This window comes from Ictalurus punctatus, chromosome 11 (genome assembly GCF_001660625.3).
Source record: "Ictalurus punctatus breed USDA103 chromosome 11, Coco_2.0, whole genome shotgun sequence".
NCBI lineage: Eukaryota > Metazoa > Chordata > Actinopteri > Siluriformes > Ictaluridae > Ictalurus > Ictalurus punctatus.
The window spans coordinates 6,967,060-6,991,198 of record NC_030426.2 but is presented as its reverse complement, the minus strand read 5'-3'; the positions used below and the strand labels follow the sequence as shown (position 1 = coordinate 6,991,198).

The following is a 24,139-nucleotide window of genomic DNA, read 5'->3' as shown; positions in this document are numbered from 1 at the left end:
TGCAAACATGTTACATCCACCACACAAGTCATACTTGACACATCGGGTAGATTACAATGCATTTTTGGTTCCATATTTCATTCCCCAACTCTTTGTTGTCCTATCCATTCCGCATGCACGTAAATAACATAATTTGTGGTTTGGTGCTTTTCCAGGAAAAAATATGTCTGCACTGATGGGCAGTTTTTCTAAGTCAAGTCCAACTAAAATGAGCATCTCTTTTTCCATCAGCCCTTTACTAAATCAAGTAAACAGCTTTTAACATCCTCACAACGTTAAAATTAATGTAGTCCTTTCACAAAGAGAAGAAAAAGTACAAAGCAAACCCATGCAAAATGGTAATGACCTCAATACACAACAAGCTGTAATGCATCAAATTCAGAGTCATGTTTCAGAGTTGAGCTGAAACCGGTGGCCCTCAGTCTGAACTGGCAGCTTTCAGCTTTCAAAACCGAATTTCAGACCTGACCATTATTTGGCTTGTTATTTAAATGAAAGCTGCAAAGTCTAGCCATGAAAAGACCAGATGAAACACCAGTAGGTCTTAATGCAATTTTATAGAATAAAATCTTATAAAAGAGTAATTCAGCATATTGTTAAGTACAGTTATTTAAGGCTCACTGTTTTCATTTAAATATTTTTTTAATAGTTACATATGCTGAAATAATCATACACCCCTGTACACACACACACACTTTCTCACAGCATGCAGCACATTGAAAAAAAGTCTAAGAGGACCATTAGCTAGAAGCAAAGTAATACTCTATAGCAGGGGTTCTCAAACCTATCCTGGAGGACCCCCAGCACTGCACATTTTGTATGTCTCCCTTTTTTGACACACCCAATCCAGGTCTTGCAGTCTGTACTAATGAGCTGATGAGTTGACTCAGGTGTCTTAGGGTTAATTTCCCCATATGTAATGAAAAGCAACAAACTACACAAGCTCACAAATTGACCAGCTATGGATTAAACTTTTGTGAGCTTTTTTACTAAAATGTAGAATAAAGTTGACATGGTTGTCAATGTATAATAATGAGTAATCAATACTGTTCCTGTTAATAATATTAATGTATTGTATATACACCTACAGTATCTGACAAAACTGAGTACACCCCTCACATTTTTGTAAATATTTGATTATATCTTTTCATGTGACAACACTGAAGAAATGACACTTTGCTACAATGTAAAGTAGTGAGAGTACAGCTTGTGTAACAGGTGTAAATTTGCTGTCCCCTCAAAATAACTCAACACACAGCCATTAATGCCTAAACTGCTGGCAACAAAAGTGAGTACACCCCTAAGTGAAAATGTCCAAATTGGGATCAATTAGCCATTTTCCCTCCCGGGTGTCATGTAACTTGTTAGTGTTACAAGGTGTCAGGTGTGAATGGGGAGCAGGTGTGTTAAATTTGGTGTCATTGCTCTCATACTCCCTCATACTGGTCACTGGAAGTTCAACATGGCACCTCATGGCAAAGAACTGTCTGAGGATCTGAAAAAAAGAATTGTTGCTCTACATAAAGATGGCCTAGGCTATAAGAAGAGTGCCAAGACCTTAAGACTGAGCTGCAGCACGGTGGCCAAGGCCATACAGCGGTTTAAAAGGACAGGTTCCACTCAGAACAGGCCTTGCCATGGTCGACCAAAGAAGTTGAGTGCACGTACTCAGCGTCATATCCAGAGGTTGTCTTTGGGAAATAGACGTATGAGTGCTACCAGCATTGCTGCAGTGGTTGATGGGGTGGGGGGGTCTTTTACTTTTTTACAGTCTTTTACTTAAAAAAAAAAAAAAAAAGCCATTTTAACAGGGGTGTGTAGACTTTTTATATCCATTGTATATGCCTGTTGGTTTTGGCTCAGAACCCTTGAATAATTGAAAAAATATGTATCCAGGCTATGCAAGTTGTTGTTTTTTGTTTTGTTTTTTGATTCAGGAAATTTACCATTTTGTTTTCCCGGTTTAGCATGGTTACAGACAAAGTCAGATGACTCAGTTCAAAACTCAGCAAATCTTTCAGTTCTATAAGTCCATAGCACAAACAGATTTACAATTGCAGAATCCATAGTTTAAAATCAAACTAGTCTATATCAGCTCTACCATCTAACATTATAACATATGATTTTTGGTTCTTTATATTCTTAATCTGATTTTGACACAAGTTTAACTGTAAAAGAGGGCTGGAACTGATGTTAGCAGCAGATCTTTTAAGTCCTGTAAGTTGCAAAGGGGCGCCTCCATGGATCGGACTTCTTAGTCCAGCACATCCCACAGCTGCTCAATCAGATTCAGATCCGGGGATCTGAAGGTGTCAAGTCAACACCTTCAACTCTTTGTCGTGTTCCTCAAACCATTTCTGAACAGTTTTTGCAGTGTGGCAGTGCACATTATTCTGCTGAAAAGGCGACTGCCATAAGGAAATACAGTTGCCATGAAGGGGTGTACTTGACCTGCAACAGTGTTTAGGTAGGTGCTACTTGTCAAAGTAAGATCCACATGAATGCCAGGACCAAAAGTTTCCCAGCAGAACATTGCCCAGAGCATCACACCTACTCCGCTGGCTTGCCTTCTTCCCAGTGCCATATCTTCCCCAGGTAAGCGACACACATGCACCAAGCTGTCTGCATGAAAAAAGGAAAATGTGACTAGGCCACCTTCTTCCATTGCACCATGATCCAGATCTGATGCTCATGTGCCCATTGTAGGCACTTTCAGTGCTGGACAGGAGTCAGCATGGGCACTCTAACCGGTCTGTGGCTATGCAGCCACATAAGCAGCAAGCTGTGATGCAGTGTGTGTTGTGGCATCTTTCTCCCATTGCCACCATTAACTTTTCTGTAATTTGTGCTACAGTAGCTTAGGGCTACACGATTATGGCCAAAATGATAATCCCAATTATTTTGATCAATATTGAGAGCACGATTATTTATATCGATTATTGATTGATTTTAGGGACAATATATTTTTATAGCACCTTCACATTTAAATAAACAGACCACTGCTTTCAGTTCCATGTTGTGCTACATTCCTGCTAATGTGCAAATCTTTGCATCAAATTAGACTGGTCCTTAAAGTGCATCATCTTGTAGAATTAAAATATAAATAAAATTGTACCCAAAATATAGGATAAGTAAAAAATAAAAATGCCATCAACCAAATGAAAACAATTTAGGCGTATGCAGAAAAGGCAATAACAGTGTTTACAGGAGGAGAGATGCAGACACACCACCCAATAGAGTGGTGCAGGGGTGACGTCATTTTGTACCGGAACCCGGAAGTTAGTATCACACTGGTTCCCTCGACAAAATCCCAACAGGATTTTCACATAGAGTTTGAATTATTGCAAAAAATAAGATCCGTGATCAACAAAAGTTTACAATACTAACATGTTTTGTGCATCAAGATCATTTTCACAAATGAACAAAGCTTTTATGAAGTTTGAAGCCTAAATACAATTGGCAGAAATAAAAAGCTAACCGTATGCTATAAACGAACTACACCACGGTTGCTTGACTTCAACGTCACAGAACTTCCGACAACTTTTCCAAACTTGATTTAAAACATTTTTCATAATACAGATTTACTCTGTGGATGAATCTTCATCCAAATTTTTTGGGGGAATTGTGATAACCAGTTTCAGAGCTGTTATCTAAGGTGACAATTTCTTTTAGGAGCTCCTAATTACAAAAATTTAGGAGCACAGTCAAAAAATGTAAAAAGTTTAGTTTTTTTATTAATTATTATTATTATTATTATTATTATTATTATTATTATTATTATTATTATTATTTTAGAGATGGTAACATTAATGTGCCACAATATAACACACAAGTAGGCATGAGAAAACTTGAGCTTGTCAATTATGACAGAATTTAGGAACATAGTGTGAGCCATGACACATTAATTTACCTTATGACAAACTAAATATAAGATTTTCAGTTAAGTTTACAGGCTGTGTGCAAAAAACAACTGTTAACCTGTTCCACCTTATAAACAAATGCAATAAACCTAAAGGTTCAGTCTTTGAAGTCTGCTCCTCTTAAATATATTTAAAGCTACACTATTAGACATTTTCCAGTGTCATGGTTCTGGGCTGGAGCCAGTTCTCGAACCGTTCTGTGTATATTGTGTATATATCTGAATACTCTCGTATAGGATGTGATTGGGTGAGTTCTTTTACCCGTCAGAAGCAAAGCGCTTTAGTTTAATGGTGTTCATTAGGGATGCACCGATCAGGATTTTTACAGCCGATACCGATACGGATACCAATCTTTTTTTTGTTTTTTGTTTAAGCTTTAATCAGGAGGTCTATCATAAACAGTTAAATGTAAGCTCTTTGCTCATGGTCACTGTTAATTGAGTTAAAATAATAGCAATGAGATACTGTTGGTTAATTGATAAAAAAAAGCATAAAATATACAATTAAGAGTCCCAATTAGAAATAGACTAACACAAAAATGATCCATATTAGCAAAAAGGCTAATAGCCTTCTAAGGAAATAACAAACTAAGCTTAATGTCAAATTGATATTAAATGCAACCCATAGTAATTAAACATTATTTCATTACTCATTTTTTAAAATATTTTTATATAAGTTTTTATAATATCTATTTTTTATATTAAATGATATGTTTATAACTAAACACATTTTCTGTCTTTACATTTTAGTAGTTTTATTTTTGTTTGTTTATCAGTTGTTTACATCTGTTCCCCAGTACAGTCTTGCCATGTCTGCTGATAATATTACGTTGTTTTTTTTTTGAGGGGGGGGGTAAATCAAAACATGGAAACTGGAGTTGACTTTTCTGGTGATATCTGGCAAAAATGAGTTTAAATGAAGTGAATGTGCTGTGAGTTGGTGTAGAGAGAGACAGTGTACTGTATGTTTGCAGTCTGAACAGTTGCTACTCTTGATTATGATTGGTGAGGAATTATTTCATAAAGAAGTTAGAATTAATCCCCACCTTGCAGCATTAGCATTATTATTTATTTACAGTCACAGGTTCAGGTCATTTTGCAGGAATAATAAAACATGGCGGTTTGTGAGTTATCATCAGCAGATGATGTACAGTGTTACTTGGTATCATAATGGCTTCTTTGCAGTATTTACAAACTTGTTTGGTTGACTGAGGTGATGAAAAGCAGTGTGAAAGTAACTGTTGTGCAGTGTAGATGCATTTTGGACTTCCTGTAGTCCATCCATCCATCCATCTTCTACCGCTTACTCCTTCTTGAGGGTCACGGGGAAACCTGGAGCCAATCCCAGGGAGCATCAGGTACAAGGCGGGGTACACCCTGGACAGAGTGGATTTCCTGTAGTTTTTATTCCAATTGTATTATACAACTCTGAACAGGTCACTCGCACCGGTGTGCCTAAATATTTATTCACAGTCGCACAAAGTACTTTTCAGTTGCAAACGCGAGTGAAATGGTCTCATTGTAGAGCCCTGAGTTTTTTTTTCCTGTGTGGCGTGATGAGGTTTAATTATCCCCGACAACCTCTATAGTGCCATTTAGCAACATGCTAGTGTCATGATTTCCCCTCGCACAAGCGCTGGAGCTCGCAGCAAAACTGGCAGCTCGAGCACTAAAATGCCCTCGTTTCCGGGTTTTGGCATTACAAAATGACGTCATCCCTGCGCCACTCTAAGATGACTGGCTGTAAGTGTAGGAAGTGCTTGATTTGACCTGAAGAGGAGCTTTCTATGAGCGGAGGACGAACTTTAAATGTCAATATAGGGCGATCATGTTCATGTGATCATGGGCAGTCAAAATTGTAACCGTGATCGATATTCAATTAATTGTGCAGCCCTACCGTAGCTCTTCTGTGGGATAGGACTAGACAAGCTAGCCTTTGCTTCCATGTGCATCAGTGAGCCTTGGGTGCCCATGACCCTGTTGCCAGTTCACCGGTTGTCCTTCCTTGGACACTTTTGGTAGGTACTAACCTCTGCATACCAGGAACACCCTACAAGAGTAGGGTCTACACAGTTTGGCCCTCCACAATCTGGCCCTTGTCAAATTAACTCAGATCCTAACTGTTGCCTATTTTTCCTGCTTCCAACACAATGCTTCCAATTCGAGAACTGACTGTGCAGTTGCTACGTAATATATTCCAGTAGACATCTGTGTAATTGCAGTTATTATTATAGTTTATATAAGACAATTGGTTGACTATAGTTACTTTCCGCCTGTTTCAACTATAGTGACTAACTGTATATGACCTAAAACATCATTAGATTTTTTTTTTATCAAGTCATAAACATGATAAAGATACCCCAATCAAACAAATGAGACAAAAATATTATACCTGGTCATTTATTTATTGAGGAAAATGATCCAATATTACATATATGTGAGGGCACAAGAATGTGAAATTCTAGGATTAGCAATTTAATTTGAAGGTGAAATTAGAGTCAGTTGATTTCAATCAATTGGATGACAATCAGGTGTGAGTGAGCACCCAGTTTTATTTAAAGAACAGGAATCTATCAAAGTCTGATCCTCACAACACATGTTTGTGGAAGTGTATCATAGCATAAATAAATGAGAGTTCTGAGGACCTCAGAAAAAGTTATTCATGCTCATCAGGCTGCAAATGGTTACAAAACCATCTCTAAAGAGTTTGAAGTCCACCAATCCACAGTCAAGCAGATTGTCTACAAACGGAGGAAATCCAAGACCATTGTTACCCTCCCTTGGAGTGATCAAATAACAAAGCTCACTCCAAGAGCAAGACGTGTAATATTCCACGACATCACAAAGTAGCCAGGGTTACTTCTAAGCAACTAAAGGCCTATGTCACATTGACTAATGGTAATGTTCATGAATCCACAACCAGGAGAACAATGAAAAGTGATGGTGTGACATGGTTGCAAGGAGAAAGCCACTGCTCTCCAAAAAGAACATTGCTGCCTGTCTGAAGTTTTCTAAAGATCGTGTTGACAAGCCAGAAGGCTGTTGGAAAAATATTTTGTAGATAGATGACACCAAAATGGAATTTTTGGTTTCAGTGAGAAGGGCTATGTTTGGAGCAAGGAAAACACTGCATTCCAGCATAAGAACCTTATCCCATGTGTGAAATGTGGTGGTGGTAGTCTCATGGTTTGGGCCTGTTTTGCTGCATCTGGCCCAGGATGGCTTTAGATATGCCAACCTGCAAATATAATTTCAGGGAAGTGGCTTCACCAGCTACTGCTTCACCACCCCCACCCCCCACCTATTAACTCACCCATGATATTGTTGCTTTGATCAACCAAAATATGGTATGGCCTTTTTCCTGTCCACATGAACTTGTACAGATCCTCTGAACATTCAGGTTCCAGTGCCATATTCATTCTGTCTTGGTTGATGAGCAGGCATATTTTTTTTCTTCCTATATCTGAATCTGGAAACATTTTCCTGATTAGCTTGCTAGTGTGCATGTAAAGTACTGCTCTAGTGACCTTCTCTGTCAGAGTTTGGTTTTCTGCTGAAAAGAACTGTGAAATACAGCCTTCCCTGCGCTTAGCCTCCTTAATATGTAGTGGTATTGTACATGTAGGTAGTTTGGCCTCATCACATAGATATTAATGTAGCTTCTTATAGTAACTAGTTAAAATAACATTAGCTATGCTAATGGACGAATGACACCTATTAAACTCACCTCAACATGTCTTTTACAGTCATTTAACTCACCATGGGCAATCGAGAAATTACTACTGCAAACAATGCAGCGAGCTACACTGTCTGTTTTTACCCCTTTTATACATGGGTACACTTTAGTGTAGTCTGGGGTGAAGTGTGTTTTGTATTTCTTTTTTTTATTTTTATTTGGACACTCTGCCATGGTGCTGCACACATTAAACTGAACCGACCTGATAGATGGAGACAGGGCGGTCGAATGTAAAGCCCGCCTACCGAGAAATCTGATAGGTGTAATGGCTAGCTAAGGAGGAGATGCAGGACATACGCATGTGTAGTTAAGAGCTTTATTGAGGAAACCAGGCAGATAAATCCAAAACGTAAATCAATAGCGTGGGCAGAAACAGGCAGAAGGTTAGGCGATCGGCAAACGGGCATTAACTAGGCAAAACAGATTCTAATTACAAAGACGTGAACAGGATCAAAATAATGACATGGAAACGAGGAACAAGGCTATGTACACGATGCGCACCAATGCACAGCTGAGCGTAATATTTCGGGTCTGAACAAAAACACATGAGGGGTTTAAATAACAAACATAAACAGGTTGGTAAAATAAAATAGCTGAAAACAAAGATAACACATAAAGAAAACAACCAATGACAATACAGGGCCGGAGACAGGACATAAATCATAACGAATACACGTGTAGAAAGTAAACAAAGTCAATGTCAACTGCAAACCCAGAAGCGCACCATCGCTCTTCAGCTTCATGCTTCGGGTTTCAGAGCGCACTGCGTGCTCCAACGCTTTACGAGATAGGACATTGTGACGATAGGAGATAGAGAGACCAATCAGGACATGCACCGTCACTCTCTCACCACGTTGGTCTCTCCATAGCCCGTCTATCATTAGAAATGACCATTGAACTCTCTCTCGCTCACTCTGAAGCAAGAACTTCAAGGAGAATTGGTATGTCTGCGGCTTGCCATCATTGTTAGAACAATGAATTCTGAATTTTATGAGCAAATTCTATAGGATATCTGTCCATGAACTGAATCTCAAGAGATAGTGAGGCATGCAGCAAGACAACGACCCTAAGCACACTAGTCATTCTACCAAAGAATGATTAAAGAAGAATAAAGTTAATGTTTAGAATGGCCAAGTCAAAGTCCTGACCTTAATCCAATAGAAATGTTGTGGAAGGACCTGAAGCAATCAGTTCCTTGAGGAAACCCACCAACATCCTCGAGTCGAAGTTGTTTTGCCCTGCGGAATGGGCAAAAATTCCTCCAAGCCGATGTGCAGGACTGATCAGCAGTTGCCGGAAACATTTAGTTGCAGTTATTGCTGCACCAGGGGGTCACACCAGATGCTGAAAGCAAAGGTTCACATACTTTTGCCACTCACAGATGCTGTACGTAATACTGGAACATTTTCCTCAATAAATAAATGAGCAGATATATTTTTGTCTTATTTGTTTAATTGGGTTCTCTTTATCTACTTTTAGGACTTGTGTGAAAATCTGTTGATTATGTCATTTATGCAGATATATAGAAAATTCTAATTCACAAACTATTAAGCACCACTGTATATCTGGTACATTTGTGAGTTTGTGTGTTTGGGGCTTTTGTTTGTGTGTCTGGGGTAAATTTGTGCTTTCATATGCATGTATATTTATTTGTATATTTATAAATGGATACATTGTGTACATGCCTCTGAATTTATATATCTTCATACCCACTGCAATGTTTATACCATCTCCTTCTTATGCTAGAAAAGAGCTATTCAATCTGGCAGAAGCTGCAGCTGATGGATGGATGCATCATGACTGATGCGCTAGTTTGCAGGAGACCTTTACCACAGACACACAGTCTAGGTCATGAAGGCCATGCCAATGCTGTCTTGCTTGCAATTTAATGCTATCCATGCTGATTGACAATGCTCACTCTGATCCAATGATTCATCTACCACAAATGGTGCAAATGAGGGACATCCACAGACAAACCTCTTTGGCAGATCAAGGAAACTATATAATATGCTTGTGGTGCAATTAAACACTGGGAATCCGTATCAGGAACTGATTTATCAGATATGGTATTTGAACAAACCTGAATAAATGCTTAAATTTTTATGAGTGTGTGGTTATGAATGGAGACTGATTGTGAATTATTTCTTCTTCTTCTTTACTAGCATGTAAAAGTGTATGAAATGTGAGAGTGGCGGGGACATGTCTTCACTAACTTTTTAGAACGTCTTGCATTTCATAAATAATTTTACGGTTATTTTTCATTAATATTTTATTAGTGGTTGAATTTCAGTAATGATCTATTCAGCTTAGAGGCTCATACACAGTATATTATCAATATCTCAATTAGCATATCCATCATAGCAAAAGCTCCTCAAAACACCGCTGTAAAGAGAACACAGCCTAGCATGTTACAAAGACTTAAACATATCAATCATGAAGTGCTTCAGTCAATCAAACTTTGGTGATTTAGTTATATTGTGATTGTCTATTAGTGCCATATGATAAGTGGAGAAATATTTTAAGGTTGGTATTGTTAGCATTGCATTAACAGTACTTGTATAGTGTTGTTAACAGAGTTGGTATAATCTGTGCTACTGTTTTATATTAAAACTTAATATTTTATATTCTGTTTAGAATGTAAAGAAAGGTAACAACTTTACACACACACACACACACACTCGCTCACTTACTTCTTGCCATCTTTTTTTGGCTTCATCTGTGAAGTATTGTTGTATTAGTTGCAGTAAAACCACAGCAGGGTTTTTCCCCAGCTGTGGATTTGATGCCAAAATTTGCCAATATAGCTAAGTACAGAATACAGAAGGTATTGTTTACCAATTGTTGTAGATATACAGAGCATAAAGCAGACAGAGAATCCAGTTTCTATTCACACTTGTTTTTCATTGAAAAAACTGCTAAATAACATAGGCTTTAGAACATTTATTTTGTGGCAAGTTGTACTGTGTGACCTGGACCAGTGTATGATTTGATGGGTTATGTAAGGAAGGAGCTCTGTGTGAGAATATTATTTTTCTTAAGTTATGAACCTGCAAGCTGTACAAAATAGTCTTACAAAGTAAAGTTCTCATTCTATTTCTAAAGTGCACTTTAAACAGTTAAAAAGAAAAGAAGGCACAGTATCTGTTGTGGTTTACTGCAATCATGAACCAACATTTAAATGTTTATACTGTACTATGATTTAATTTGTCATTATGAACCTGTTTTTAAATTGATCAAGCATCTTTCCTCCAAGCCTGCCCTAATCCTTGTCCCCAGCACATTTCAGAATAGAAAGTTTTGGTGTAACTACTCAGCTATTTTTTATTTCACAACAATAGTAACACATTACATTTTATAGGCATTAAATGGACAATAGTGAAAATGATTAGTGCCTGCTATTAAAAACTCTTACACATTACTCTTACAAAAAGGGGTTTGTAATTGTTAAAATCTATATTGTTTCTAGAGTCTCTGGATGAAAAACGGTCATGACTTAATCCTTCTAGGAGTTCATCTAGAATCTCAGTTAGCAGGTCATTGACTTTTATGATGTGACATTTTTTCCACCCATCTACTCTTTCCTCCTCCTTTTCTCCATATTTCACTGCTTCACTGCCCTGTTTTTATGTGGGCCTGTGAAGAATGAATGATGAAGGAAGTGTTGGTGAATTAACTTTTCATGTGAAAACACCTCAGCTTTTATGGGAGCACTAAATGATCCATAATGCACAAAGATTTTGGAAGGAAGCTCTTAGACTGGGTGATTAAAACAGGGCTGTGGAGAGAGGGGGGGGGGGGGGGGGGGTCTGGTTGTGTGTTTGTGTTGTCACTGTAGCCAGACAAACGCAAATCTCTTTCATGACACTTGCTCTTAAATCGCTGTCAGTCTGGGGTCTCACACTGGGTAACCTCCTCTGGCCTCGCTGCATGCTGTAATTGAGCCGTCTTCCTTCCCCAAAGAGCCGTCATCCGCTGCTTGAAACAGATTTTGTTGACACCCTCTGTGCATAAATCTCATACAAGAAAAACAATAACTTCAGGAATACATACTCTGATATTTAGCAATGAAATTAATTTTACATTGAAGTCTTTGTGTCTGTTCACATCTATGTACAAACAGGTGACAAAGAACAAAAGTACTTTAATAAGGCGCTGGGCCACCAGAAGAGTGCCAGGGTGCCTTGGCAAAGATTTGACAAGTCTCTGGAATTGTACATTTTTCCAAATAATATTCCCTCAGTTGCTGCTTTGATGAAGGTGATTGAAAGTGCTATCTAGCACGTTAGTGGCCATAGCATATGCATTTACATAATTGGATGGGACATTGTCATCCTGTAAGCGACTACACTCATCAGGATAGAAATTTTGATAATAGGATAAAGGGGAGCATTCAGGTAAGTTTCATCCATCCATTTACTGAACCGCTTATCCTACACAGGGTTCCAGGGGAGCCTGGAACCTATCCCAGGGGACTTGACCTACAAGGTGGGGGACACCCTGGACAGGGTGTCAACCCATCACAAGGCACAGTCGCGCACACACATTCACACACTACAGACAATTTTGGAAATGTCAATCAGCCTACAACGTATGTCTTTGGACAGGAGGTGGAAACCGGAGTACCCAGAGGAAACCCATAATGCACAGGGAGAACATTTGAAACTGTGTACACACAGGGCAGGGGTGGGAGTCAAACCCCCAACCCTGGAGGTGCGAGGCAAATAAGCTAACCACTAATAAGTACATACTAATAGAAATAAGTTTATTTTAAAATCAATTAACAAATACAAGTGCAAGAGAAAAAGTGAAACCACTGACTTTTTAATGAATCCCTTTGTATATTTTATGCTACTCTTGCTTAATCTCTGGCAGCACCAATCAGAAACGAAGGCGCCCTGTGGCCTCCCAGCACTGATGCTTTTTAATCTACTTCCATTCCTATGTCTTAAAGAACCAGACAGTCCAGGTGACGAGGGCACATCCATTGAGCTCCACTGATGTGTTCAAGATCACAGCCTCAGGCTGATACATAATTTTGTTACTTGCTCCGGGAGTCGCTGGTTCCGGAAAAGGTGCTGGTGTAATAAATGTGCTTTTTTGTGTATTTTTAAATTTTATTTTATTTCTAGTTTGGGTCTGATTTTATGGTGGTTGAGTTACTGAAGCACCAGTATAATGAAAGTACAAATAAATGTGCCATGTGGAGTTCCCTACACATCCTGTGGTACATGGTAGTTATATGGATTTATGCATGATGCCAGATTTGGGTTACAACAGTGCACCGGGGGAGCAAAAAGCAAGAGCAGACTCTGTAAACAAGCCGAAAGAAATGTGTTTTGCTGCTAGAACAATATTTGCACTGTGGCAGAACACAGAGGGAACTCAAACATAAATTTTTCAAACTCGAAGGCACAGGATTTCTGTACGTTTTAAATCCCTGAGCATAGTAAAGACTGTTCGCCCACTAGTTCTGGGTAAACACTCCCCAATTTCAAACACTAAAATTCTGCATGCGTTAAGACTCCAAAGATTTTCTTTCCTCTTATGTATTTCCTTGAATCACCAAAAAATCTGGGCAGTTTTTAGGGAATCTGCAACAATGTGTTAATAAGAAGCAGTGTGTTTGCTTCCTGTTCCTGCTAATGTATAAATACAATGAAATAGCATTTGCATTTATATAGCTTTTTCACCTGTAGTGTTAACCAACTTGTGTCAAGCTGGCAAACATCCAAGCATCACAATGAATATTACCTGTGGAAAATTAAGATAAGGAACTAATCCCACGAAGGAGCATGGCTTCTTCAATTCTATCTCTCAATCTATTCCTTATAAGTCACTGTTTACTGAAGGGGTGGGATGCAATCTTACTTTTGAACAGCCTTTGAATGCAATATGGATGGACTTGAAAGTGATCTGTATACACGCAGTTCTGCATTTGCATTTTGAAATTTCATATGAAGAAGCAGATGGGGAACAATTTTTTAATACTGGGAAGACTATTTTGTGATAGTTGGTGCTGGTGACTATTTTATAAACATTTCAGAAAATATTCCCCAATATATAGTACATGCATATTACCTTTCTCCTTGAAGTGGACCGTCATACAAAACAGGCCAACATATCAAAATAGCCATTGTAGTTTGAATGAATCAGTTGATATTTGCATATGTGTGCTTATCATTTACTTAGTCTTTCCTATAACAAAATTTAACTTGGGGATTGAAAATACAACTGAAGGAGAACCAACCACTTAAAGTCAAACAGCTTAAAGTCAAAAGGTTAAATTGTGAAGATGGTTCAGCGACTCTTATGATAAAACAATGTCCTTTTTCCTTGCTGCCTGTTGGGAGCCAGCTCTGATGACAGGAGACAAACAAGACCCTGACACTTCTATTTAATTAACCTAATTAGCATAGCATTATGGTGTGACTGGACAGTAGTGTGACAGGTCTAGGGAGGAGAGTGTAACGGTGACCTTTTTGCAGACACCACCAGCTGTCAGCAATTACAGGAAGCCTGGATAGAGCCCTCTGCTCTCTCGCTTCTACTGACACTCTTGCTTCACATCTATTCCTCCAGCTAATGCTAGCAGAACGTTCACTATATGACACTCTTTTAACCAAGAAGGTAAGTATGTAATATTACCAAATAATCTACCTGTAATGTTTTAAAAACATAAGCACTAATAATAATTTGGTTCACAAATGACATTTTCTTAAAACATTTCTCAGACAATGGTCCAATAGGGTTGTAGCAACATTTATAAACATGATGGTAAAATATTCTGAAAACTGTACCCAGAAACTGTACTGAATGGTCTTACAGCTGAAACTATGTTTGGGAAGCTTTCTGCTCATATAAAACTGTTCATTGGGGCCTACCTGGATGAAAAAAGTTTATGTTAGTCATTTTAGCTTCCACACAAACAATTAAGCAATATTTCATGAGCAAGAGTGTGGTTATACTGAAAATCGGCGTGACTGTGAATCGCCACAGGCTGTCCAGCACAGGTTATAACCACATGATTGCGAATGTGGTATTGCTTTTATAAAACAGTCCTATGAACAATATATTAATATCAAGTGATTTTGGACACAATATGGCCAAATGTTCTGTTAATTTTTGCTCCACTAGTGGATATAGAACCAAAAGAAGAGTATGTTGTAGTACTACAGTACCTGTATGTCATCTGGTTTGCTACCTTTTTTTTTTATTATTATTATTATTTCCATTAAAGGTGCTTCTGGTGAAATTGTCATCTCTGCTTCCTTTTCATCAACTCATGAAATTTTATATTTCATGAAAAAAATTATATTCCTGAAAAGTATTGCTTGCCATGTCTGCTGATGATGCCAGTAATAGGTTTTGATGTAATAACGGTTTCAAACTCCAGTGAAATGTCCCAGTGCGGTTATAGGAAATATAAGCACTCTTGGAACACCACTTGACCAATCAAATTAGTGGACTGGAACTAATTGTTGTATAATAGTCATTATATAGGAATGCATGCTCTACCTCCTTCCCGACATATTCAAAATTCAGCACCATTTTGTTTTATAGGCTTTAGACTTTGCTTGAGTTAAATCATGAGGCTAAATGTAAATGTACTTTACACCATGAGCTTTGGATTTGATGAGGCGCCAAGGCGAACACAACAAAGAATTAATTCACACAAACCATAAACAAAGCAACCTTTCAACAAAAATGACTTTGCACTAATGAGGCAGGGATTTAAACAAAAACACAGTAGTCTATGACTTATGTTGGTTTGTCTTGTGAAACAATAGTTGAGACTCATCATTTATTAATTCTGTGTTGGCAGGTACATCAGTAATGAAAGTGATGGCCTCAGACGCAGATGACCCGACGTACGGGAGCAGTGCCAGGATAGTGTACAGTGTTTTGGACGGAGAAAATTTCTTCACTGTTGATAGACAGACTGGTAAGACACAGACATTCAGTGCATTTCAGATTGAGTGGCACTTAGTGCAGCCTTTTAAATATTCATCTGTCATATAAGTTTTTTACTCCCCATTTTATAATGCACAGCATTAAGAATTAAATGCAGGACATATCCAAAGAGTACACATTTTAACTGAGGAGTTTCTTTGAAAGTGTCTAAGAATATAACTGCTACGACTGCAGTATGTCACAGTGTATATGATAACCAGAAATGAGGCCACTTTCAATAATTTTACATTGTGTTAGTCACGCAATACTATTGTTATTGTTTTTTTTTGTTTGTTTTTTTACTTTCTCACTGTTTATTTAAAATGTATAGTTAAACATTCAGAGCCAGTTTTTCCAGATTTAACTGTCTTAATCTGTCATAGTGGCAGTTTTCAGGTTGAAGGTTAAGCTTCTCATGGGACTAAATTAGTGCAACTGGGAATTCTGGGATAGAAATCCTTTGCAGGTATCATCAGTGTCCTGACATCCACCAATATAAGCTCCCATCTTCTCATTTAATAAAGAAATTTAAAATACTAAAATAAAACTGCAACCTCAGCTAACTGAGTGTTTTTGACAGACAGGGAGAAAAGATGATGATGATTAAGGCAGCTAGTTAGCACAAAAAAATTTAGTTATATAACCTTTTATTGTTTCCATCTAACATAAAAACAGTTTTAAAAAATTCATGAAATGCTTATAGGGTAAAATAAAGACAATGGTAAATTGTATGTCAATTTGTGATGTGTCCCTCTTGACAATGTTTTGTGGTCTTTTTTTCCATGCTGTAAATCAGTTATCCCTCTATTTTTCTCCAGTGTCATCTCTTCCAGCTACATTTGCATTTTTCTGTGTGTTGCCAGGAAACCCCTCTTAGGGATATCACTAAACATCTTATGCTTTCTCTTTCAAGAGCTTTTGAATTTGCCTGCCGAAGAATGCAAGTTATGTAACTGGTATCACCTGGATACTTGGATACCTTATTGTGCGCACATGTACACATGCTGAGACCTTCCAACAAATATGATGAAATATGAAGTTTAATTTGCAATAAACACAACTGTCATACAGCCTCATTTCATTGAAAAGCTATTGCCAGATCAGCAATGGTTACTAATGACAAGGAACCCAGGGTGGGTTTTATTTCACCACTTGCCCTTTTCAGAGGTCATAATTTATGAGCCCCCAAAGAGATGCCATCCATAGTGCTGAGCTGCCACATACACCATTAGAGTTAATGCGAACTAGCCACTGTCTAGCAGTGCCTGAAGAACATTTTGGGAATTGGGTAGTGCACTGGATGATACCGTGCACCCCATTCACAGAACAGCTTCTACCTAAGGGCATATGAGGCCCTTAGGCGGTGCCTTGAGGATCTAATTTGCCATGGCATTGTCTTATGTGACAGCGTCTCAGAACTGGTTAAAATAATTTTAGGGCCCAGTGGATTGCTCTTAATTCTGACTGGTTGTTTTGTGATCTGATCTCACACCAGGGGCCACACAGCCAGTACAGGACACATTCATGGTAACTGTAGCTAGTATCACCAGCAAGTTAGAATCTATGCCATTCTCTGAGATGAGGGCATGTTTAGGGTTTATTTAGGGTTTATTCAGCCACATGGTTTTAACTCATTTCAGAGAATCTAAATGTTTAAACAAGCCCAAGGGAACTACTGCAGTTGTCGTCAACAATCCTAACACACTCATTAGGGGCCAGTATCACATATAGCAGCCTAGCTGTATCTGATTGGTGAGAGCAATAAGGCCAATGAATTGTCTGGACTGTTGCAATATTATGGAGTCTGAGCTCCAAAATGTGAGCAAGGGGGGTCCAATAATGGCAGTATCCCGATGTCTGTGGCCATTAGAGGAGATAGGACATCCTACATGTATATCAAAAACCCGTAGCAGTGAAGAAAGGGCAATAGATTGAACTTTAAAATCATCTGTGTTCTAGAGGGATAAGAACATTGAAATAGGCATCACTAGGATCCACCAATGTCCAATGATTGCCTGCCATGAATTACATTTGACAACATTTTTACATTCATAAACCAGTTCAGCCCGCCCCAAATTTAGAATCAGCTGCAAACCACTGTCCTTCTTCTGAACAAGGAAGTACATTGAGTAGAACCCTTTGTACTGAACTGTGCCTTTGTCCAAGAGACTACTTTGGTCAGAGTCCTGAGATTGTTGTGGGCCCATGGTGAAACTGGAGTTTTTATTGCTGCAACCTTGTCAGGACCCACTGATCTGATCAGTCAACATAAAGCTGTGTACCCTGTTATCACTGGTATTGCTGTGCAACCAAAAACTGTCTCTTTAAGGTGGTTAATACCAAGGTAGTGAACATAAATTTAGTGCCAGTCATTAGTTTCCAGAGCATTCAAACACTACAAGCCAAAATCCTGCAGCTTGTTTCATTTATCACACAGATAACCAAGAACAGTATTTGTTATAGTAGTGGAGGAAAAGCCACTCAAACACACTAGCAGTATGTAGCCAGAGCTCCACTATTGAGATGGTGGGTGATGTGGAAAACTGAGTGGAAAAAACATTGAGGAAGAAACTGGCCTGTGGAGAGAATGAGGGGTGAAATGAAAGAAAATCAAGTCCAGTTCCAGTGATGTTTCTTACCAGATCCAGCGAACAGCACATGCAAAGGAAACCCAGCAAAGGAATCCCACCATTTTAGCAGCACTTGGTCACAGGCCCACCAGTTGGTAGAGCAAATATGGAACAAACTCTGAGTGAACAACACTGAAGGAAGTCTCGGCCTGAGGGGAAGAGCTGACCTGAGGGGAGATCGAGGTAACTCCAGCCCCAGTGTGAGCATGGTGCCAAAGGGAAAAATAACTGCAGCAGAAGAATGAGGTAACTGGTATCACTGAGCAACAATATAGAGGAGTAGTACCTAACTCATTAACAGCACAGTAAGTCAAGCTCATGCTGACAATGCTAACAAAGGGAGCCAACTTGATGATGGAGTTCCTCAGCTTTCTCCAAATAAGGTAGTAAAATCTAAGAAAGAAATTAGCTCACCACAGCAGAAGAGAAGTCCAGGGATATGATTATATTGTCAACTTTGGAAGACAGGATACCTGTTGCTCCAATCATAGTTACAAGCTGCTATGCAGATCCCTATAGTCTGACATGTGTACAAAGTAAGAAGAAGAAGAAGGTTGTATGACCGCAGTATTTATTGACTTTGTTCGACTGTCTCGGCATGTGTGTGCACAAGCACAAGAAAGTATTCAGGCCATTCACGTTCCTTTTGCTGGATAGAAGGAGTAAAATAAATGCAAGATGTGTGGTATTCAGATTAAGTATGTGACAAATTGTAAACCAAGTGAAGAAAATTGTAACATAATATGTACCATTGCAAGAGCTGTACAGTATCTTCAAATGCTTTGTTTTATTATTGGTTTGCCTGCTTTAATATCAGTATAAGTGATTTCTGCCTTCTCCTATGTTCTTGATGCTTGAAGCTATTGTCTATGCCACTGCATTATGAACAGAGATATGCTGTTATACACAAACAGTTCTTTGGGACACCACTCATAAAGCTGCACCTACAGAAAGGGAGAATAAGAAACGGAGAGTATGACTTTATAAATCTCTCACCATAGCATAAAGATGACTAAGTAGAACACAAATTTTCATAATTAGATTCTTTCCATTTTATATTTTTCATTGAACAATGTGCAGAAAGATACTGATCTCTAGAAATAACATATGTAAAGACTGTAAAGACCACACACCACCTGAAATGCACATGCATGCAAGGGATGATTAGTTATAATTTTTAGGTTCAGATTAATAGCAATAGTTTTACATATAAATTTTATTCATATAACAGATGTACTGCCAATGTATTATGTAAGTAAAGGATAATGCTCAACAAAGCATTGCGATACCAGAAAATAATGGATATAGCAGAGAGAATAATGGTAGTCGCTTCATTATTCTCTCTGGCATCCCCCTTGTGCCCCGAGTCCCCTGGGATAGGATCCACCTGTAACGGATAAGCAGTACAGAAAATGGGTGAATAGTTAACTTGTTAACTCACTCTGTTCATCAGTTGCTCATCTGCAAAAAAATTTTTTTTTTAAATTATATAATTCATTTTATGTAATGAATGTAATTAATTCTTATTTTTGTTAATCAGTATGATAGCAAAGGCCCAATAAGCATAAATAATTTCATGGTTATTTAATATAAAAATGTAACTTCCACCTTAGAAGGATTGACTTAGTCATCAGCTGATTCTTTATCAGTTGATTTATGGTTTGGATCACATTGTGTGCTCTTCTATTTCAAACATATCCTCTTCCGCTTCTGTAACATCATCTAATCATCCTTCATCCTCATCAGATTTCTGATCAAACATATGATCAAGAGTTAGGGTTAGTGAATCCTTTACTTGTTTTGCTGGTGCAGAAGGAAATGTGAGCAAGAGCATACAGTTTTGTGTGAGTGAGAGAGAGAGAGGGGGAGAGAGAGAGAGAGAGAAAGAATGTGTGCCAATTATAGGCACTCATAGTGTTTAGTTGAAATATCAGGTGCACTGATTCTGCCTTCCATTTCATACTATGTTTTCATTACTTATTGTTTCTTAACTAATTCCATAATGATGTCAGCTAAGAAAGTCTTAATGTAAAGCATTACCTTTTTGTTTATGTTGTTTGTTTAAACAGAACTCCTGTAACAAAAATTGTTAAGCAGTTAGGCCCCAACTAAAAACTCTAAGCAGTGCTTTCATCATGAGTTCACAGAAGTAATAGAATAGAAGTTAAGTAGTTGGAATCTTCTGAAGTGTAGAAGTTGCGCAGAAGTTGGAAAGAATAACAGAACGTTATCTCTGGTAGAATAGTGATAACTTTTCCTTCTGGTCTCACTGCTATGTTTTATTTATTCCCGGATTTAATGTATACAAATTTCACATTTCAACTTGAAATTTGAATTTGAAGTAAATTCTCCTGCACTTGTTTTATTTGGCTTGTTATGCTTCCCCTTGATACTGAAGATCCCTACCATCACCATGTCTACAACTGGCTAACGTGAACTTCCCCTTTCCATTTCTCTATTGCTCTCTTTGCAGGAGTGATTCGGACAGCCGTAGCAGACCTTGATAGGGAGACCCAGGACCGTTATGAGCTAGTTGTCAAGGCAACAGACATGGCAGGCCAAATGGGTGGTCTCTCCGGCTCCACCACGGTGACCATAGTGATCACGGATGTTAATGACAACCCTCCACGTTTCCCTCAGAGTGAGTGCTCATTAAGTATACCTTAAAAACGTGTCATTAACAATGGCCTTTCCATGACTCTTCTTTCTGGTTCTGAACAAAAATATTCCAGTGGAATATGGAAAAAACTTGGCAGGCAAAATGTCTGTAGGGCTTTGTCATGCAATAAAACCAATGGCACAACTGGTGAATGTAAAAATTAGTAAAAAAAAAAAAATTATAGTAAACGGTATTCGCTCCTAACTAAGAGTTTATACTTAAAACTTATTCATGAAATCGAGGAGAGGAATATTAAGTAAGGAATTCCAAAGCTAAAAGGCTATGATGGCATGTTTTATGAATGAATGTCACCAGTGATTGGCTGATGTGGTAGTAGGCTGCATGATAAACTTCTAAACATAATTCCATTGCATAAAGTAATTAGGAAGTAAAATTGAATGAAACATTTGTGCATTAATGGCTTTCAGTGCATTCAATTAGAGTAATGATATACACCGTCCATATGTTACAGACTACACCCTGGTGTAAGAATAGGTTGTAGTTTGTAAACCTCTAAATATAAACAGTTGGCATGAGTATATGTAATATGAAATCAGTAACACATTTTCATTTTATTTTCTTTGATTTATTTATTTAATTGGTAATATTGCATTGTGAAATGCAGATCTCAATATAAGCCTATCACTGTCAGTATTCAGTTAGGAAATATCTGTAGCATCGATTGAATTGCTAATAATTGAGAGGGCATTTACTATATGATGTAAAACCCACAGACGATATTTTCAGCAGTGTATAGTTGTGTAAACATTGGTCTCCAGTGCTTAATAATAGTGCTTAATTGTCAAGAAACGGGACTGGACGCGGGAGCAGGTGCAGATCAAAGTCTTTATTATCACTTAGCCGAATACACAAAGGTAACGCGGTCTAGACAGGCTTTGCTTGAACACTGGATACGAAGCAAGGAACTCAAACAGGACATGAAAACAAGACCGCTTTAGCATACATAACGTATTCAACATTCACATACTCATACAACATAACTAACGTAAATACTGCGTGAAGTGTGCAACCACACGAGGGGTTTAAATACCTAACACAATCAAACTAAAACATTGACACCTGGATTAACTTAAGACACACCCTCGACAAACAACCAATGCTTAAACAGGGAGTAAATCAAAACAAACGACTCTGCAGCAGTCTTTGCGCCATCTGCCGGCGGGAGCGTAACATTAATAAGTACTCCAGTACTCCATTACTTAATAGCTGTGGTAAGTGCCATTACAACTCCCCGATCATTGCAATGCTTCCCCATTAAACAGGATATATATATTTAAAACTCTTTTTTCATTACATGCAGTATGTAAAACCTTAACAACAAAATTAAATTAGGGTTGCTCATGCTTTTGCAGGTTTAGGACCTACTTTTAGCAGTAAAATCCTCTGTGAGCAGTTAACTAAGTTACAAGCAGATTTTAGGGCTTTAAGATACTTATGGCCCTTTTATTATTTATTTAATTATTTAAATTAAGACTCTATTCCAATCTTACTTCCAAAATGTTCAGAAATCACATTGCAATAGAGTATTGCAACATATAATAGCTATTTATCACCAGTATTAATCCGCCAGGAAAAGGATTAAAGAAATTATGCAATACTCCAAACACCATAATTTTTGAAAACATTAATGCTACTGTTTGTTGGCTTAAACTTCTGGTGCAAAAAATTATATAAAAAGAACCACTATGCGCAAGGCCCTCTAGAGTAAAAATGGTATATTCTGCATTGCGGTATACTCGTGGACGAATACTGCACTGAAATCATTAACACAGAGTAGATCCATCAATAAACCACTAAGGAAATATATAATTAGCCATCAAAGAGATCACTCTCCATGCTGCCACACTGCTGAAGCTGCCAAACAACAGTGTATTATACAAATTTCTTCTGGTCTTTTGGCTCAAGCTGCCTGATCTGTTTGTTAAATTTAGCTAGGACATGGTTGTTCATATGATTTTTTTTAAATGAAGGCATCCTAAACACAAACTTTATTCAAGTATATTGTAGTTTTCATAGATTATGAATTTTTTAGGAACCAAACAAAAAGATTGTCCAGAATGACCGTATGAACATGATCATATATCATTTTAGTTAAATGATTTTCAAGATATGAATAGGGGTAGCAAGCTTTTTCACAAGAGATCTGATTGAGACTAGAGGTGTACATTGGGACTGGGATACCATTAACAGCAACAACAACAAGAAGTCTCATGAGCAGGAAGTTTTTACTTTTTATGTGGGTCCCAGTGAGTTGTCAGATATGAGGCTGAACTAGCATGGTCCTTAGTAAATGCTGGGTCAAAGCCATGGTGGTTTAAATTAGGCTTTTAATATTTTAGTATTTAGTGCTTTAATTTTGGTATGTAGAGCCAACTAAATTCACTGGATATATTGCGGACAGGTACAAACAAAAATAATAACTGTGTGACTGGGGGGGGGTGGTCAGTTGAGATTACGCTGTAGTTGAGACCAATTATGTAGTGTCAGAGCTAGAATTCACAGACCATGCTGCCATTCTTGGCATTTTCCAGTGTTTCCAGGGACATAGTGGTAAGGGTTCATATTTTGTGATTGAAAAAAAAAAAACCCTTCAAGCTTAGTCCATGGCTATTTCGGATTTAAATCCAAATACGGACATGAATATTTCAAGCACTTAACAGATGCAGATATACAGTTGGTACACACAGTTTATTGCATTGCACCGGACCTCAGGGGTTTCTCTGTGCCATTTTTGCTGTTAGGTATACAGGTTTCTACACTGTCTTAATGGTGTTTGTTATGGAACAAGCAGCCTGATCCAGTGTGAGTGGCTGAATAAATGAATATCTGGATTTGTCAAATCCAAAGCTCTTTGATCAGAGAGTTTGATAGCTCTGTGTTTAATGACATCACAAACACTCCTCACTCCTCTCTGTCTGGTCTACAAAGAGGCCGATGTTGGTATGAGAGCTTAAAATGGTGAGGATCAGGAAAATCTGTGATAAATCTCATTGCTTACATATAACTGAGGAACTGGTGGGCAAAGCTTTTAATATTATTTAAAGTCATTGGGAAACTAGGGCATATGTGTGTTTGTTGGGTGGGTGGGTGTTGGCTCAGGAGCATTAGATGCGAGTATATTAAACATATTGATGTACATGTGGATATTTTTTCATACCCATTTCCGGTGTTTTCTTTGACTCCTATCTTTCTTCCACTAGTCATTATTATGCTAGATTTAACAC

The 24,139-nt window shown here is 38.1% G+C and overlaps 1 protein-coding gene across 3 annotated transcripts in view; it reads left to right on the top strand.

The window, feature by feature from the left end:
• The window catches only part of LOC108271544 (cadherin-22), a 273,022-nt gene that overhangs the window by 154,236 nt on the left and 94,647 nt on the right, over positions 1-24,139 (top strand). For 2 of the 3 annotated variants that reach the window (XM_017479185.3, XM_017479184.3), the window contains 2 exons: positions 15,478-15,597; positions 20,709-20,876. In XM_017479185.3, coding sequence (XP_017334674.1) covers positions 15,478-15,597; positions 20,709-20,876 — 288 coding nt within the window. Of the gene's footprint in view, positions 1-14,118; positions 14,283-15,477; positions 15,598-20,708; positions 20,877-24,139 lie in introns of those variants that run through there. The other variant, XM_053683580.1, reaches the window with a different exon arrangement.